The sequence below is a fragment of the Piliocolobus tephrosceles genome, chromosome 9 (genome assembly GCF_002776525.5).
Source record: "Piliocolobus tephrosceles isolate RC106 chromosome 9, ASM277652v3, whole genome shotgun sequence".
NCBI lineage: Eukaryota > Metazoa > Chordata > Mammalia > Primates > Cercopithecidae > Piliocolobus > Piliocolobus tephrosceles.
The window spans coordinates 19,701,951-19,721,528 of NC_045442.1; the positions used below are offsets into that span (position 1 = coordinate 19,701,951).

The 19,578-nt window shown below is 35.7% G+C and overlaps 1 protein-coding gene across 5 annotated transcripts in view; it reads right to left on the reverse strand.

Moving 5' to 3' along the window:
- NHLRC2 (NHL repeat containing 2) overlaps nt 1-19,578 on the reverse strand; it is a 57,391-nt gene that overhangs the window by 2,857 nt on the left and 34,956 nt on the right. Inside the window, exons 7-13 of one of the 5 annotated variants that reach the window (XR_002730499.2) lie at nt 17,129-17,360; nt 16,435-16,557; nt 15,302-15,511; nt 14,011-14,230; nt 10,209-10,452; nt 1,622-1,730; nt 736-789 (exon numbers count right to left, since the gene is read on the reverse strand). Coding sequence is in view for 4 of the 5 variants with exons in the window: in XM_023206640.2 (XP_023062408.1) it covers nt 8,943-9,000; nt 10,209-10,452; nt 14,011-14,230; nt 15,302-15,511; nt 16,435-16,557; nt 17,129-17,360 (1,087 nt within the window). In the remaining variant the exon portion in view is untranslated. Of the gene's footprint in view, nt 1-735; nt 790-1,522; nt 10,453-14,010; nt 14,231-15,301; nt 15,512-16,434; nt 16,558-17,128; nt 17,361-19,578 lie in introns of those variants that run through there. The other 4 variants (XM_023206641.2, XM_023206640.2, XM_023206643.2 and 1 more) reach the window with 4 other exon arrangements.

Below are 19,578 nucleotides of genomic sequence, written 5' to 3' on the forward strand. Positions count from 1 at the left end.
GCCCAGGCTGAAGTGCAGTGGCACGATCTTGGCTCACTGCAAGCTCCGCCTCCCGGGTTCACGCCATTCTCCTGCCTCAGCCTCCCAAGTAGCTGGGAATATAGGCACCCGCCACCATGCCCAGCTATTTTTATTTTTAGTAGAGACGGGGTTTCACCGTGTTAGCCAAGATGGTCTCCATCTCCTGACCTCGTGATCTGCCCGCCTCGGCCTCCCAGAAGATGTCTGATTATTTTTAATGGCTGCATTATATTCCATGGTATGGACAGACCATTGTTTACTTAATATGTTCCCATTGAGACATTTAGGTTATTTTCAGTTTTTTACTATTACAATGTTGACACACTTTTGTGCACATAAGCAAGTATTCTACTAAATCAATTTTTACAAGTGCAACTACTGGATCAGTGAGAAAAATGTTCAGCTTCACTGGTGGTCATGGCAATGCAAATCAACACAATGACAGACCATCTTATATCTAACGGGCAAAAATTCAAGTCTGACAATACAATGGAGAAAACGTGGATCCACTGGCTGTCATGTACTTGGCCAGTATGAGTGTCATTGGTGGAATCCCTTTGGAAGACAGATGCCTACGTGGCATCTGCACTTCCCACAGGTGGGTGTGCATGACTTGGGCTTCTCTCATCATTCAAATTCATTTGTGAGGCCTGGACTCCCCTATTTACCTTGTTATGGCATTTATCCTTTTTGTTTTATTCATTTTCTTCCTCCTTCCAACTACAAGTTCTAGAGCAGAGATCTTGTCTAATTTGTTCATCACTGGGCCTGGAATATGGCATAAAACAGGTGCTTAATAGATAGCTGAATGAATGCATTTGTATTTCGTGATTTGTTGAGACTGAACATGTTTCATTATTTTCTTTTGTGAACTGCATGCTCATGCCAATTTTCCAATTGGGGCATCTTCCTCTGATTAGTTTATAAGAGCTCTTCAGATACTACACATAGTAATCCTATGTCCATTTTGTGTCTTGAAAATGTTTTCACAGTTTGCATTTCCTTTTTTCATTTCTGTTCTCTTGCATTATGTAGATGGTTAAAATTTTATGGAGTCACACTTGTCAACTTTTCCAGTCATGCTTTTGGGCTTTAGGTCAGTCTCAGGAATGCCATCCTCACCCTCAACACTATAGGTCATCTCCTTTATCTTCTGGCATTTCTGTAATTTTATTTTTTATGTCATGTCATTCATTCCTTTCAAATTCAGTATGCAGTGCTAGGTACAGATCTAATTTCTGTTACTGTTTTTTCAAATGTTCCCAGTATCATTTATTGAATAATTACCCTTTCCCAATATACATATTAAAAATATCTATAGTAATTATGATTGTATGATTTGATCTTGAGGTATCTGCTTGCAGTTAAAAAAATTATTTTTTAAACTAAGTATTCTGCTTTCTATTTCCCCAAAAGCTCAAGTAAATTATGGCTTACAGGTTTCTAAGTAGTAGAGCTACCTCATGATATACTTAGAAAGCACATTAAAACAGAAACACGGTTTTAGAGAGAAAATATTTAATCTAATTCACGAAAAAAATGTACAAAGCTTTAGAAAAGAGGCATTAGGTTTCCATGTACAGTATAAACATATTCTCACCTTCTATGATCACTTGTATTACACTTCTCTTGACTAGTAAAGAAGCCACTGCACTCTCATTCCAATCTTCTGTTAAGACATGCACTTGAAAAAGTCACCGAAAAGTAGTCTTGAAATACATGTAGAAATACAATGTTGTACAAAAATATATTAATCTGTCTACATGAAACACTTAAAAATGTACACCAAGTACATTCTTTTAGAACTAGACTACGTCTAGAAATATCAATATATGAACTTGTAAATTGGATTTTCGCTGCATTTTTAATCACCGGAGGAAAAAATATAATCAAGCCTTTGGAATGAGAAACATGAAGTTAGCACAGCAGACCAACTCTATTCTCAGAAATGAAATCATAAACTATCCATACAAAAGATGGGAAAGAGTCTGATTTTCTTAAATTGACATATTTATGAAATGTTATAATTTGAAACTGCAATCACACGGCAAACTTTCATTTGTTCATAATCCACATGTAAAGAGATGACAATTACAACATTTCTAATTGTTTCTCAATGCAACTTAACAGTGAGAATTTAAACTTAAAAAAATTAGCCTATGTAAAGTATAATTAGGAAGGTATACCTCAAAGTAGAGAAAATTAATTTGAACTCATATGGGGTATTGTTCCCCTCCTTTGAAAACTAAGCTATTATTAAGAAATGCTAGGGAAAAAAATACTACAACAAACTTGTTCTGCCATATCTGTTATTTATATAACCATAATTTCTCACTAAAACTTCAACAGAAACTACTATTGTTTTTAGTAAGAGGGAGGCGTAAGGTGTGGAGAGGAAGCGAGAGTTTATTTTTTACAGGTATATTTTGATGATGAATATCACAGGCATGCATGAACAATACATTCCAACTCTATACAAACAAAAACTTGCTAGCATTTTGAAAAGTGTAATAAATACAACAGGGAGCCCATCCTGCACATGCTCAAAGAATGAATATATTTCCAGTGGCACTAAGAACAGTGACTACAAATTCTAATAACAGAAGACAGTTGTAGGGCAGAGTCCTTCTAAATGTTCAGAGAGGAATGTGTCTATTTTTCCCATTAATTAGCATAATTTCTCAACTAACGTTTTGCCCTATTTACCTCAACATATATTTTTTCATGAGCTTAGCACACATTAGATAAATAAGGAATAACAGGCCAGGTACGGTGGCTCCTGTTTGTAATCCCAGCACTTTGGGAGGCCGGCGGCTTGAGGCCAGGAGTTTGAGACTAGTCTGGGCAACAAAGCAAGACCCCACCTCTACAAAAAATGTTTTAAGAAATTAGCCAGGTGTGGAGGCACACACCTGTGGTCTTAGCTACTCAGGAGGCCAAAGCAGGAGGATCCTGAGCCCAGGAGTTCCAGGCTGCAGTGAGCTATGATCATGTCACTGCTGCACTCTAGCCTGGGCAACAGAGCAAGACCCTGTCTCTTAAAAAAAAAGAAAAAAAACGGGAAGGGAAAAAAAAAAACTATTTAAATTGGGTGGATTTAAATCTGAGCGCTGATTTTGTCTACTTCTCAGCATCAGTTTGAGGTTTCCTTTCATTTTATTTCAAATGGAAATACATAACCAAGTATATTAAAAGCAAAAGGTAGTAAACTATGTCGATATTACTCACACTTTCAAGTTTTCAACATTAAAAAATAACTGACCATTTGCGTAATTCTATATTACTTAAAGCCAACAAGCCTGTAGTAAGTTGCTGCTTAAAGAGGAAGGAATTCATACCATGCCCTGACAGTTACAAGAATGCTTTCTGGTATAAGGCTATTTAGTGTTTGTTCGTGCTTGTTTAGTGCTTTTTAGTACATGGCTGCTTGTATAGGTAGGGAAGTATGTTTGCAAATAGTTGCAATACTTTCCTTTTGGTCCTGGGGCTTTCAACAGAACAAAATGTCCTTTGGTATACTTGAAAGCGACACGCCAGTGAAAAAGAGGGACACACCAAAACAACCAGGCAAACATTCCACAGTGAGTGTCTATGGTTTTCACTTTCCAACTCCAACGCTTGAGAAGAATTAAACCAAACCAACACACTCAGAAACAGGTGGGGTGCAATCAGAAAAGCCAAGTGGGGCTGCCTCCTGTTCCACCTTACCCAGGCTCTGTGACTGGGGCAGCCTTCTGCAAGCCAGAGGCAGCCAGGCAAACCTCTAGCGCTCATAGGTGAAGGGGCCAGGGTTTGTTAGTCATGGAATACATACAGGTAGATTAGTAAAGCCTCTGACTTTTAATACTATTCCTTATATTATCCTATTGCAAAGACATGGGAAAAAAGCAAACTCTTAATTATTCAGGACAAAATAGTGACATGATTATTGCTAATACTTCATTTAAATAAAGTGTGCCACAGGGGGAAGAAAAGGTAATCTTGGCGATTAACAGTGGATTCTACTTTTAAAATATGACACTATTATCACTTTCTTATTATCACATTTCCTTATGGATTTCAGGAGAGGGAGTTTATAACAAAATTAACAAATTCCTTACTGCACCATACTACTACTTAATTAGCACACTAAGAATGAAAAGATAAGTCTGCATTCTGTGTTTAGGTGATCATGAATCATAATCATTGGTATGTAGCATTTTGCTTAATTTCTTTTAATAGTACTTAGTGCGCTGGGCAAAGTGGCTCATGCCTGTAATCCCAGCACTTTGGGAGGCCAAAGCAGGCAGATCACCTGAGGTCAGGAGCTTGAGACCAGCCTGGCCAGCATGGCAAAACCCCACCTCCACTAAAAATACAAAAAATTAGCTAAGCGTGGTAGCAGGCGCCTGTAATCCCAGCTACTCAGGAGGCTGAGGCAGGAGAATTGCTTGAATACAGGAAGTGGAGGCTGCAGTTAGCTGACATCGCGCCATGGCACTCCAGCCTGGGCAACAAGAGCAAAACTCCACCTCAAAGAAAACCAAAAACAAAACAAAACAAAAAAACAGCAAGTAATGCTAGGCTGGCTATGGTGGCTCAGGCATGTAATCCCAGCACTTTGGAAGGCCAAGGCAGGCGCATCACACAAGGTCAAGAGTTCCAGACCAGCCTGGCCAACATGGTGAAACCCTGTTTCTCCTAAAAATACAAAAATTAGCCGGGCATTGTGGTGGGTACCAGCAGTGGTGAGTGCCAGCTACTTGGGAGGCTGAGGCAGGAGGATCACTTGAACCCAGGAGGCGGAGCTTGCAGTGAGCTGAGATTGCACGACGGCACTCCAGCTTGGGTGACAGAGTAAGAGTCCATCTCAAAAACAAACAAACAACAACAAAAAGTACCTAATGCTGGAATAGGTTGACCATGGTAAAAACTTTACTATAACAGAATTGCATATATTAGTATTTGAGTCATGCGGAGGGGTCTACACACCAGCGTTATTTATGAAACAAGAAAGCAGAAGACTATATTTCTAGAGCTCACTTGGACTAATATTTAATACAACAAAATTTTCTTAAATATGAATAACCTTCTTAGGGTTTGAGATAGTCCTGTGCAAAAGGCTCTTTATGATAAGTCTTAATTACCCTTTGAGGACCAACCGTTAGAACTTTTGAAACAACTTTTGAAACAGCACTGTTAGAACTAACATAGGAAAGCTATTTTTTAAATACATCTATCTGCCAAGAAAAACTCTGGATAGTATCTGAAATTAAGAAAAATTAGTACATAAAATCTTTTGACAAACAACAATTATAGACTGTTCCAAGGTCTGAATAACAGTATATAATGCATAGTTGTTTAATTAAATAGATTTATTTAAATTGCAGAAACAATCATTGCTAGTACTTTTGGGGTTCTTTGGAATAAGTTACTATAAAGTTATGAAAGATTTATGTTTTAAGAAAACCTACTTTGAGAGGCAATATAGCAGAGAGTTGAGCAGACTCCCACCAGGCCCTGCCACTCCCTAAATGTGTGATTTTGGTTATGCTGGTGTATTTGATTATGCTTACCCTCTCTGTGTGTTTCTTCACCGATTAAATAAGGAAAAATGGTATTTCTCACATAAGGTCACTCATCACTAATAGATGAGTGCTGGCAAATAGTAAGAACTCAATAAGTATCTATTATTCTGTTTATTTGAAGGCTTAAGAAAACGTCCGCGGAAGAACTCTTAATTGAGCAGTTTGTTTTCCCTCTGCATCTTAAGAGTTAGGAATGAGGAGACCTGTGTCTGAATAAAGGCTCCACCACTCACTATTTCCCCTTGTTTGACAGAACTGAACATCTGCTGGCACCAGGCATCACGTTAGGCATCGAGCGCTATTCTGGGAGTTTTCTGTTCTTCAGATATGTCACCACTATTGTAAAGCTGTCTCCTCCTCTGTAAACTAACATCTACCTGACCGATTTATAAGGTCATTTGAAGCTCAAATGAGGCAATATATGTGAAAGCACTTTCAAGATTTTGTGAAGCACCACTGGAGTGAAACTTTTTGGTTAAGATATAAGTACTCTGGTGCAAGCTGTTGGGATTATGTTGTAGGAATGTGGTTTAGGATGAGTATGTCTGGACCCTCTCAAAGCAAGTTCATTACCTATAGCTCCAGAAAGTGTTTTCAAAAATTTAATGACACTATAGGCATGCTTCTTTATAACTACAATGTTGTTTATAAAATAGTTATATGCTTCATTATAAAACATTTCTCTTCTTGAACCCAACTCTATGAAGAATATTAACACAATCAATAGTTAGTGGGAGATTTTCCTTTACAAATTGCAGTTGCAAAGAAAATGTAGGGCGATATGTGTTTATGGTCCCAAATTATCATTATAGTAACTAAGCCAATAATTACCAGTTTCATTAATTACTAAGCGCTTTACACACAATATTTCATTGAATATGAGGCAGGTACATTAGCCCCATTTTAAAGGATCAGAATCCAAGTTACTGCAAAATCCAAGCTCTTAACCACTATGCTACGTTACACAATAAAAATACCAGAACAAAAGAAGCCATAACCATTGCTATCTTCACAAAATCACATACTTAAGAGAACCAGTAGATCAAAAGACTCCAGACAATGTTCTGAGCTTTGGTAATAAAAAAGACTTTTAAAAAGTTATTATGTAAGTGCTTACGATTCAGTTAACTTTAACTCTTTAAACTTTTTGGGTTTAAACTTTTTGGGTTTCCCTCCACCGTGATTTTAAAAATAACAGATTGCTCACTGAAAAGAAAAAAAAAAACAAACAGCAAAGTAGAATTAAAATAAAAACATCCGTAATTCCATCATTCACAAGAACCACTGACATTTTCCCGCTGTATATATTCCCGCTGTATATATATGTGTATATTTCCCACTGTATATATATATTCTTATGTAACTGTCAACTATAGAATTTAAGTAGATTTTGACGACTGTGGTTAAACGTGATGCCAAATGTAACTATTGTATTTGTAATTGGTAGACATAAATTATAGTAAACTTTGTGCAGGCAGAAAATTATTACATTATAGAGATATGTATTTTCAATATCTTCCTAAATTTTCCAATTACAGAAAAACAAGCAAAGAGTAACTTATCTCAGTTGTATAAGCTCAAAAGTATATTGGCCATAAAAGAATCACAAATAATTCTTAATCTTTGTGTATGTACACACACACCTATATAAACACATACTAATTTTTTTTTTTTCTGGCTGTGTTAGGATTTATAGCTTTCTGAAGGTTTGATAACACTATAACTAAATATTATTAGAACAGTTAAGAAAAAAATTATTTTTCATAGTCATTGAATTTTGCTAAAGTTACACGTATGGGTGATTGAACTACAAAGTTTTCCCTTGTTAAATATTTGCTTAAGACAGAATGTTCAAGATAAGCTAAACTCTTTACAGGAATCATATCAAGAAATTCTACCATTTGTGAAATAATAAAGAGAAGAGGAAAAAAACAGTGACAAACTAGCAGAATAATTTAGGGCAAAGATTCCCGGTATTATATAAAATGTATGTAATGCCACATTACTGGCATTTCAATTGAGGTGATTTACACTAAAATCTTGTTCTTTTTAAACTATCACTGGACATAATAATTTATGCAACAAGAAAAGCAAAAGATAAAAAATATGCAGAAGTCCTTACAGGATATGGATCGAGTTTCAAAAATAAACTTTCTAGTGCTTCCTCTTATGTGAGAGGTTTATCCTGGTCATAAATTCTAGGAACCTATTTATATTGCTTAAGTGTGATTTATTCAAAATCATATTAATCTATATAAATAATACTTATAATGTCAAAAACAATGCAGACTGGCAGTGGGTAAGAATAACAATGTTCAATAAAACTGTATTTTGAAAGTCAAGAAAAGTATAAGCTAAGGCTAACCTAAAACTGTCTAGACAAATGAAGGGGAATAGATTCTAAAAAATGCCTTTGCATTTTTACTGTACATGAACATGTACAACAAACATTGTGTTTGAATATTATATTGAAAAATAAATTGTCAGATATTTCTAAATTAGCAAATTAAAATCATATATACTTCTTGTGTGAAATTGTTTATGTCCTTAAACAGAAGATGATTGGGCCAAAATATTCTCATCCTGTCCATCTAGAAATGAGAAATATAGTAAGTCAAATGAGATTAAAAAATAACTAAGGCCGGCCGGCAGGGCACGGTGACTCACGTCTGTAATCCCAGCACTCTGGGAGATAGAGGTGGGTGGATTACCTGAGGCCAGGAATTTGGGACCAGCCTGACAAACATGGTGAAACCCTGTCTCTACTAAAAATACAAAAAAATTAGCTGGACATGGTGGCGTGTGCCTGTAATCCAAGCTACTCGGGAGGCTGAGGCAGGAGAATCTCTTGAACCCGGGATGCAGAGGTTGCAGTGAGCCAAGATTGCGCCACTGCACTCCCAGCCTGGGCCACAGAGCGGGGCTACGTCTCAAAAATAAAGTAAAATAAAATACAATAACTAAGGACTATTCTCCATAATAGAGAGTATGTTATACACCCTTTCATTACAGAACATTTCATTTTTTTGATTGCTTGTGGAGAGAAAAGGTTTATGAGGTAATTACATATAATTTTAAACAGGATTCCTTTTAATTTTATATCTATATTTCTCTTTAAAAGTAGTTTCAGCAGATGACTGATTAAATCAATGTCACGATTTATACACATCCTTACTTCAGAGATTCAGCTAACCTTTGAATAAAACAAACTAGTACTACATTTCAAAAAAAGATTAAAAATAGACAATGATGCTTAAAAAAGATTACACTTTAAATTTAGCACTGTTTTTACAGGGAAGGGAAGCATATTATGCCACAATGTCTATAAATATTTATTGAATAAATAAACATGGTTTACCTGATGTGTTTAAAATCTTGTAAGCTGATTAAATCACAAACATGTTGAATAGGTCTTAAGAAAAACAAGATGAGGCTTTTAAGTAGTTATAAATTATGACAATAGAAAAAAACCTTTTCAATATCTTTAAGGGTTAAAAAACAAAAATTTAAAAATAGTATCATTAAATCACTGTTTCAGCATTAATATTTTGAAGAGTAATATATTAGGATATACTGTATCTATTAACAGCATTAAAGCACCTCACACTGAAAATTTCACTTTGAAGGCTTAAAAGTGATTTTTAAAAACATCACAATAAATGACCCTAATTTAAATTCTGAACAGGGGAACAAAAAACCTCAAAACCTAAACCCAACAAATCTGCATTTAATGCTTACAAGTGAAATGTACATTTCCAACACAAGATACATAACCATCAAATTTAGCTGTCAAAATAAATTATTTATCACAGACAATAAGTAATGTGTCCTGAAGTCCCTTTTTCCTTGAAAGTCATAATACTTCTGGGATTATCTGGTAATACAGTCACTCAAAAACAGCAAAAGGAGTCGGTGCTTAGAGATTCTATGTCCAACTTTATCTGTACAAAGTTTAAGGCATTTGTAATGGTATGTTAAACAACAAATAATTTATAATAAAAATAGATAAAAACTCTCTTTTAAAAATATCTCAACTGAGAAAACCACAGAAGAGAATAAAGATCGTATTTACCACCGATGTACTCCTTAAGCTTCTACAGCGATGAAAAGACTTTTTTTTGGCTTACAACAGACTTTATGCCTTGAATACTTGGTGTTCTTATACAAATGCAGACTGGAGCTTAAGTTCTGCCTAAAGTTACTGTGAAATTTACACATTCAAGTGTGCTGATTGTTATTAATAAAGGTAGAAAAAGTTAGTTAAAATATCTGGTATTATTATTATCAGTATTCATTGCAAATTATCTTATAGTATTCTCTACTGTAGTGTGAACTTCAGTCTTATGCCAAATGGCAACACAGATTACAGTATCATAGTTCCAATGATGATCAATGACTCAGCTAGCATCAGCCAGAGCAAAGGAGTTTGTTTATAATAAAAAAAGTAAGAAAGAAGCATAGCTTTATTTTAATATCAGTTATTAGAACTGAGCAATGGGCATCTTGTTATCCAGAGGCAGAACTGAAGTTTTCTTTCCTTAAATTACAGTAATAGTCAGGATGGGGGACAGCAGGTGGTGGCAATGGGTTGCTAGATAGCTGGCTGGCTAAAATACATACCTGAGCTCTACTGGAGCTATGCAACCTTGCTGTGTATCCGTTATTTGTAAAGGCTGACTGAACAAAATTGCCTTCATCATGCAAGCACTGCTGTCTGCACTACAGTAATAAAGAAACACGCTGACAGATACAATGGCTTCAAGTGATAAGCAATCATCAGGAATTTGTAGTGAAATTGTTGGCTGACTGGAAATGTTCTCTATATCTCCAGATGGTATCTGTCCTTGAAGCAGCCATTCATTGCCTAAAAATTAAAAAGGAAATTATTAAGAGTGTATAAGACAAGTAGAAAACTGGGAATATCTAATGAAGACTAGATAAACTCAATCAACAAATATTTATTAAAAATCTCTAACTGCCAGGCACTGTGGTCTGTGGGAAGGACATAAATATAAATAATATATACTGACCACTCATTAGAAGTTCCCAGTCTGATGATCATTATATCTAATTATTATAGTTCTTCCTTTGTTTGGATACGATAAATTCCATATTTATTCCTGTTAAAATCAAGCTGAATGTAGAAAATATGGCTATAAAGCCTTAATCTCTAAAGTTAAAAACAAATCCTATTAAATTTTAGAAATAAACATACGACACATGATAATATGGATCATTTTTACCAAATAGATAAAAGTCTTCAGGGATATAAAAACTACAAAATAAAATTTTATCTAGGGAATACAAATGTATGTGCAACTCTATAGTGACTTTCTGCTTAATAATGAATTATTAAATATCTAAAAATAATTTAAAAACACACACACACTTATTTATTTACAAACAGGTACCACTGCATATATATTCTCTGTGGGCTTAAGTAATGTAAAAACCAAGGGATTTTGTATTTCTCATTTTAACATGTAAAACTCTTCCTAGAAATAAAGATTATCTGTAACAAAAATAGAATAAACCACTAACAAATTTCAAGCCCTCAAGAATTAAAATCATCTTTATATGTCTTTATTCATCTCGACCTTCTCTTAGAAGGAACACACGTGTCATAGTGGGGAAGCACAGACACATACAGACATTCAGCCGAAGAGGGTGGCAACGTCAAGAGTCAGCATTTGGGAAATATATGAAATGCTTTCCCACCATGTAAATGGAGAACACTGAACATTTTCTAATCACTTATTAATTACTTGGAGCATCTGTACAAAAACTGGACCATCTACTGAGTGTGATGAAATGCTGTCTACTTTTTAGCTTTTCTGTCTCTTTCTTTTGTTCTCAGGATGAGTCAGCCAACTCAGGGTACCTGCCTTTATCAGTCCTCTTGATGTCTCTTTTAATTTATTGCTTTAGTTTACTGAAAAATCAAATTTGAGAAAAATATGTCAAATAAGAGTAAGAAGGTGAAAGATAAGAATCTAGAGAGAAGTACAAAACTTCTATGTTGAAGCTTTTAAAGAATTCTTTTTAAATTCTCTTTAAAATTCTTTGGTTTTCTTTGCTTATTCCTGGACTGGAGAGTATCTTTTATCTTATGCATGACTTTGCTAGAGAGACCAGTAGAGAACTTCTTATATTTTATTTTTGTTTTATTTATTTATTTTGAGACAGAGTCTTGCTCTGTCACCCAGGCTTGAGTGCAGTGGCATGAGCTTGGCTCACTGCAAGCTCCACCTCCCGGGTTTGCACCATTCTCCTGCCTTAGCCTCCTGAGTAGCTGGGACTATAGGCACCCACCACCATGCTCGGCTAATTTTTTGTATTTTTAGTAGAGACGGGTTTCACCGTGTTAGCCAAGATGGTCTCGATCTCCAGAACTCATGATCCGCCCGCCTCTGTCTCCCAAAGTGCTGGGATTACAGGTGTGAGCCACTGTGCCCAGCCAACTTCTTATATTTTAAATCAAACAAAGAAAATAATACTGAGCTATTTTAATGTTCAAATCTAGAAATAAAACAGAAAATGTTTCTTTAGAGATATTTTTCATATGTATCACACACACAATTTGTGAAGTTACAATACACATAGTGCTTTCATACTGCTTTTTTTGGGCTTAAAACTTGCATATATTCTAACTTCTTTAAGATTCTACAGCCGGGCACGGTGGCTCAAGCCTGTAATCCCAGCACTTTGGGAGGCCGAGACGGGCGGATCACGAGGTCAGGAGATCGAGACCATCCTGGCTAACACGGTGAAACCCCGTCTCTACTAAAAAATACAAAAAACTAGCCGGACGAGGTGGCGGGCGCCTGTAGTCCCAGCTACTTGGGAGGCTGAGGCATAAACCCAGGAGGCGGAGCTTGCAGTGAGCTGAGATCTAGCCACTGCACTCCAGCCTGGGCAATAGAGTGAGACTCCGTCTCAAAAAAAAAAAAAAAAAAAAAAGATTATACAGACCAAAATTTGGCTAAAAATAAGTGTTTCTAAAAAACAAGCCAGAAGAGAAAATGTCCTTTAAATATAAGTGTAAAATGTACTCTATAATATTTGAAAACTTTATTAGGATTATTGCCTGAAAATTATCTGCTCCTATATAACAAAAATGGGGCCAATATCTTAGACAAATAATAAAGTCTCTATAGACTACTTTATTTGAATACTATCTGTATTTTATATCCCAATGACTCAATATTAATTAGTGTGTCTGACAATGCAAATGTTAATTTGTCAATATCCTATTTTAAAAATTAATATACTGCTCCTACAGTGACACCATTTAATACGCTGCTCTTACAGTGACTGCTCTTACAGTTACACTGAGAAAAATTACATTAATGATCTCCAACTGATGTAATACTTCCAGACTTAAATTGGCAGTCTAGGACTTGCTCCGAACCCACAGATGGCTATGGAGTGGCCAGGGTTTGAGTATTCTTCTGTCTACAAAGCAAGCTCCAAAGGTCCTACTACTACATGGTTAGCCTTCTCCCTTGTGGGGAGTGACAAGGGGTGGTTTCCCTACAGACTCAGTCACCCTAGAATCAGCCTCCCAGACACTAACCAGCAGTTCCTCCCAGCTAGTCTACCAAGATTTCGTTATCCTCTTGGTTTAGACACTAAGTTGATATTATAATTGCAGGCCAGTAGCTGCTGCCCTGAGAAAGTTGAAGGTAAGAAAGCACGAATTACCCAGGATTTGGGTAATATACAAAAGTGTGTGAGAGGGTATGAAGGACAAGGAGTTGGGAAGGAAATGGAAAATTGAGTGAGAAAGTGTGAAAGAGTGTGGGAGACCAGGACAGAGGACCATCATTAGAGACAAGTTGTAATTTAGAAGTTCTGAACCACTAAAATTTCACTTTAAAATTTTTGTCCACCAGGTTACAGATGTTGGAAAGCACTACTGCAAGGCAAGCAGTATACTGATTCCTTACCATAGACTAATGAAATAAGGAGTTAGCTCACACTGTGATTCACAAATAGAAGAAAGGGAGGAATGCATAACAGTGACTGAAAGGAAGAGTTACAGAAAAAGATGTTAAAGAAGGAGGCTCCACTTTATTTTTCTATTTCAGACTTTTTAAGATTCTTTTTGGAACAAGAATAGAATGAAGAACAGGATCAGAATAAGTGATGAGGTATAGGAAAGCCCGTATTCCAAGCAATCATGCTAACAACTGACTTGTAACTTTTGGTGAGTTACACTATTCTTTAATGAAAGGGAGGAAAGACTCTTGACGACTAAAGCAAATGGCCAATGTGGGGTTGGATCTGGATTCGTTTGTTCACATCACCTCCTTCAAATCTTGCCCATACAGAGTAAAAATATCTCCTAACAAATAAAAAATAACTAGATTAAACATTAAGAATGTATGATGTATTAGTATTTGCAAGCTTATACTCATACCTTCAGCTCTTAGAAACCAGCAACTGGGTACTCCTTCAGTTAGCTTTGATCCTGATGGGAGTTCTAATCTGAGTTTGAACTGAAGAGTCTGGCCAGCACACACGGTCACAGGGGAAAGCCTAATGCTTGGAGCAGATTTCGGTAGTTTGGGTAATGTCTTCTGTTTTTCTACTAGGAACGGGCCATCTACCACAGCATTTTCAGATCTGAAGATGGGGAGCTAGGAAGTAAGAAAATCTGTTATTAAAACATAAGAACTTTAGATTAATTATAGAATGAGAAAGCATATTTTTAGACTTTAGTAGAATAATGAAGTTCTATGTCAATGAAACTAATTGCTATTCTAGTTTGAATTAGAATGTGTTAGTTAGAGGCCCTCAAGATTTTTGTAGACACAGAAGTAGTTTATCTTAGCAACAACAACAAAACCCAACACTTACGAATGAGGCAGAATAAAAGTAACTGTCCATTATATATAGACGGCAGGAAATTAAAGCAAAAGTTTATAAATTTAAACACAGTAGATATACACTTTCTTATAATTTTCATTGTCAACTATAAGATGTTATTCATCTTATATCAGAGATCTATGTGAAGAGAAATGACACTTACATTGCAACAGTAATCTGTTTTTTATTTTAAAAATATACCACATAAATTACCAGACTTTCAGAAAAAAACTGCTGCATTTTTTTCAGGTACATGTTATACATCAAGAGTTAGTTTATAACAGACATTTCTCCTTGAAAATTCTGTAAGAAACCATGTCCATATCTTTAAAAATTGACTATAACTGATTTAAGTTTCTTCCACAATCTTATTTTCAACGTCTTGAGAAATGTGGCTTCTAAAGCTTTTGTTAGATGATTATTTGGTAATGGATTCATCATAGGGAAACAAAGGTTACACGCTGATCTAAAGATCACTGAAAAAAAAAAAAAAAAGCTAAATAACCCAACCCACAGAGCAGGTGTATGTAGTGTATGTCAGTATGTCTGTACACTTAAACACAGATCTGAGTCCTCTCCTTTTTTTTTTCTTGAAGGTTCATTAGATTCTCTCCAATTTCCAGTATTTTTTTCAAACTCTCAGCACAGATGGAACTTTTATTTTAAGAATAGAAGGATATCCTTAAAGCAGTCCTGTGGTCTCTTTGTCAAATAACACAACAGAAACATCCACTTACTACTCTCCTGGAGATAGCCTAACCAAAAATGCCTGTCAGTGCTATCAGGATCTTAGTATCATTCTTAAAACCATATCCTTTAACTTATATTTTAAAATTACTTACCACAGATACCATTTTTGTTTCTAAATCCATCATTTTAATTTGATGATTATTGGTGTCTGCCACATACAATAATTGTCCATTCTCTCCAATACACAAGCCTCCTGGTTCATTAAAAGTTGACTCGGTAAAACTGGAACTGGTAATATTATGTGTGTCTCCAGTTCCTGCTAATGTTGTACAGTTTTTTGTTTTTGGATCCACAACTTTAATCTAAAAAACAAAGAACAAAAAAGATCAATCTCATTTTTGCAGTATTGAAAAATACAGTATCAAGCAAGCTAATTTCTGATTGCCATTAATATTCCCAATAAATCTCACAAAAGCGATAGTTATTTCCATATTTTCTTGAAAAGCCAAACATTCAAATTACAGTCCAAGGGGAGATATTCTATTCTAAGAACTAAAAACTACGTAAAATCCCTAACTCCATCTTGTCTTCTGGAAGCAATCTTTGATGAAATCATTTCTGGAATTAAAAAAAAAAATTTTTAATTGAATTCTGTTTCTTCACAATGGGACACACTTTCACAACTGAACTGACGTTGTCTTCCTGAGCATCCAGCATTGCCTGAGGATCTGCTACCTTTGTTAAACTTAATGACTGCCAGTTATGTCTCAATTATATTAAATTTATGGTCTCACATCATGAAGTACTGTATGAATATTTATTATCCAGTGATTTTTGTAAAAAGTAAAAGTGCAATAAAACTTAAAACAATTTAATAGACAAAAACGGAAATGCTGCTGAAAACAAAATTATTTACTAACAGGCATTATAACTATGCAACAGCTCAACAACATTCATTTGTTAGTTGACATATTAATTTCCCTGCTACTTGCTTTCTCTTGATATACTGAATATGTTACTAAGCAGCTTTGATGGGTTACAATTCGCAACTATTGGCTATTGCCATTGGAACTGGTTCAGGGCTTTCCCTAGTTCAGAACACCATCATAACCTCTTGGCAGAGAAAGGACCAAGAAAAGAGCAGAACAGGCTGGGTTATAGTTGTCAAATACTGTTACTCCTTTCTATATTTTAGAGTGGCAGTTGTAGGAGGCTCACAGATCTTTCAGCATTTTAAATGCCACATACAAAAAGCAAGATATTATATAATTCTGTCACGACTCACCTTGTGATTGTAGGAGTCTGCCACATAAAGTAAATTCCTTTTTTTGTCCCATGTTACTCCAAGGGGGTGTTGAAGCTTTGCATTGATTCCTACTCCATCAACATCACCAAAAGCAAATAAATTCTTTAATTTAAAAAAAAAAGAAAAGAAACAGCAGTTATTATAACTTGTACAGTGATTTGCTAAGATATGAAGTGAAAATTCAAATAGCTATAAATGGTATTTAAGTTAAAAGGGAAAATGCTGATTTTCATATAAATAGAGTTGGATACTTGATTCAGATTAGAAAAAAAATGACAGTATTTTGAACCTGTATTAATCTGTGGTGCTTAGTAGTTTTACTCACAATACTACATCTGGTTAGGAATAGGTCAAATCCACTAGTCTGGTGCTCTTTCCACCCCACTGCCCAACATCTAATTTACATTTTTTTTCTTTTCTCCAATAATCGATGCTTCATCCTTTCTTTCTCCCGGAAACCTTAACATTTATACATAATAGAGTCAGTTCACTTTTCTTAGATGGAGTGTTCCTCATGTTGCTTTATAGTCACATTTCCTTTGGTTTGACTTTCATTTTGATTCGCAGATAGGCCAAGGATGATCTCTTTCAAATCTTATTAATTTTCTATAATTTACAAAATTGACAGCTTGCTCAGTGTCTGAGCGCACTGTGCAAGAGTGACTGTCCTTACCATGGGGTCTCTTTCTCCTCCTACAAGGTGCTTCACTGCTCCATCTTTCAGAGAAATGGTTCTCACTGTACTGCTCTCACTATCTGCTACAAACAAGCAGCTCCAGGGATCTTCAGAGGCCAAGGAAAGGCCCGAAGGTTGGGCAAAACCTGCCTTGTGAGGATAGGCGTTGTTTCGATTCTCTTCATTTCCACTTCCAGCAAACCTAAGGCAGGTTCCTTTTGTTAACTCACTGAAAAAGACAAGTTCATAAGTGGAGTTAACACATGGTATATTGTGTGCAATTTAGTTATTAAATAAATGGTTGTAAATAATCAAATCAATAGTGATAAGCCTCGTAAAAAACAAACTAGTGATCTTGGCCTACTTAAATTGTTCAAGTTAGCTTTCACTATCATTTTTCCAACCATTAACTTATTTACTCACTGTGTAGGGAACTTCTTACTTTACTTTGACATACACAAAACTGAAATCACTTTCAAATGTTAAACGAGTAATCCCTGATAGAGTTAGAATTATAAGATAAAAATAATGATCAGATTATTGATGAGATAGGTTGGTTTTACTACCTTAAATTCTTAACTTCTTAGTTTCATGCAATATGAGGTTCTTGAAAGGGAACTAAAAAGATTATCTAGTTCTTGATAGTTTAAAGCTTCAATTTTCATTAAGAATGTTTTGTGATCTTGTATATAAATAGAGACTAGCAAAAGGAATTAAAGAATAGTTTTTGAAAGATAGCCAGGTCAGATATTACTATTATATAAAAAATGATATAATTGTACATAATTATCTTACAATTACATGGGATAAGTACATACAATTATATCAATTGTACAAATCAATTTCTTATATACATTAGGGAAATTTCAATGTAAAGAACTATTGCAATGATTCCTTTTGTAATGCGGAGAAAGTTTTAGACCCTGGTTTTTAAGTTTATGCCAGAGAGATTGTAAGGAAGACATGGTAGTGTGTCGTGTTGAGGGAAGAGAAGCAGCTGACTCAGGACACAAAATGACAGTCTGTGTAAATCATTTCGGAATATGCAAAAGTCTGAATTCACCATCACTGGCTGATATGTTCCCGTAATAAGTTAGGTAAGGAGCAGGGGACAGAGGCAAAGGGATTTAGCATGCACAAAATATGGCCACTTATTCAAGAAACGTATAAACATAGCAAGTACAATATATGTAATAACTAATATGCTAAACAAATTAATTGAAAGGAGTCTACAAGGAGTCTTAATACTTTAAAAAAGAGTTTTTTTAATTAAATAAAGAGTAGGGAGAAACAATAACTCTTAAAATGCTAAGGGTCATTACTACCTGAAGATCGGTAGTAAAGATAATACATCCTTAAAACTAAAATACAGGTCAGTGTGGTCCTAGTGCCAATTTCCTATTATGAAGGAGAATGACAACTCTACTTATGAGGAAATTTAGGCAGCTCTGGACCATCTATCTCTAAAATAGCCATCACCCAGAATAGCATATTCTGGCAACTTCTGTTACTTCTGTTTACTGTTTACAATTATGCCTCATGTAAAATCTTATTGGTAATCTCACCGTTCAGACTACTATCCTCTCCTGCCTCAATAACAGAAATAGGCTCCTCAGTGGTATCTCTTATCTCTGCCTCTAGTCTTGTTCCACTCTGAGTGCTGCCAGTGTTCTTTCAAAAACACAAATCTAATCATGTCACTTCCCAGCTTAAACCTTTCTAGAAAGGCTTGTAGAATATCCAAATCCCTTAAAAGTACTCACAAGGCATGGTGTGATCTGGCTTCTACTGACATCACTAGTGCCAATTCTTGCCTGGAAAACTTCCCACGCTCCCTAACCCCTACTACTCTACCAGGTCTCTGTTTACTTGCCTCTTTCAAGAAGCCCTCCTTGACAACTCAAATCTTACTGATGTTGCGTCTTCCTCTTACTTATATAAGGAACAATTTCAATTTTTTTTTTTTTTAAATGTAGTCTCGCTCTGTCGCCCTGGCTGGAGTGCAGTGGCACAATCTCCGCTCACCGCCTCCTAGGTTCAAGCAATTCTCCTGCCACAGCCTCCTGAGTAGCTGGGATTACAAGTGTGCACCACCACGCCCAGCTAACTTTTTGTATTTTTAGTAGAGATGGGGTTTCACCATGTTGGTCAATCTGGTCTCAAACTACTGACCTTGTGATCTGCCCCCCTCAGCCTCCCAAAGTGCTGGGATTACAGGCGTGACCCACCGTGCCTGGCCGAACAATTTCAATTTGCAGTGATTCCTTTTGCACACACTAATTTTTAATTGTTTGCTGATCTGATTCTTCCTCTGTAAGTTCGCTGATGACAGCAACCACATCTTTTCATTTTATCCTTAACACAGTGAGCATATTATTTCATCCCTATTGCCTAGCATATAGTATGTTTCATAAATATTTACTAAATGATTAAATGTCGTAACACAT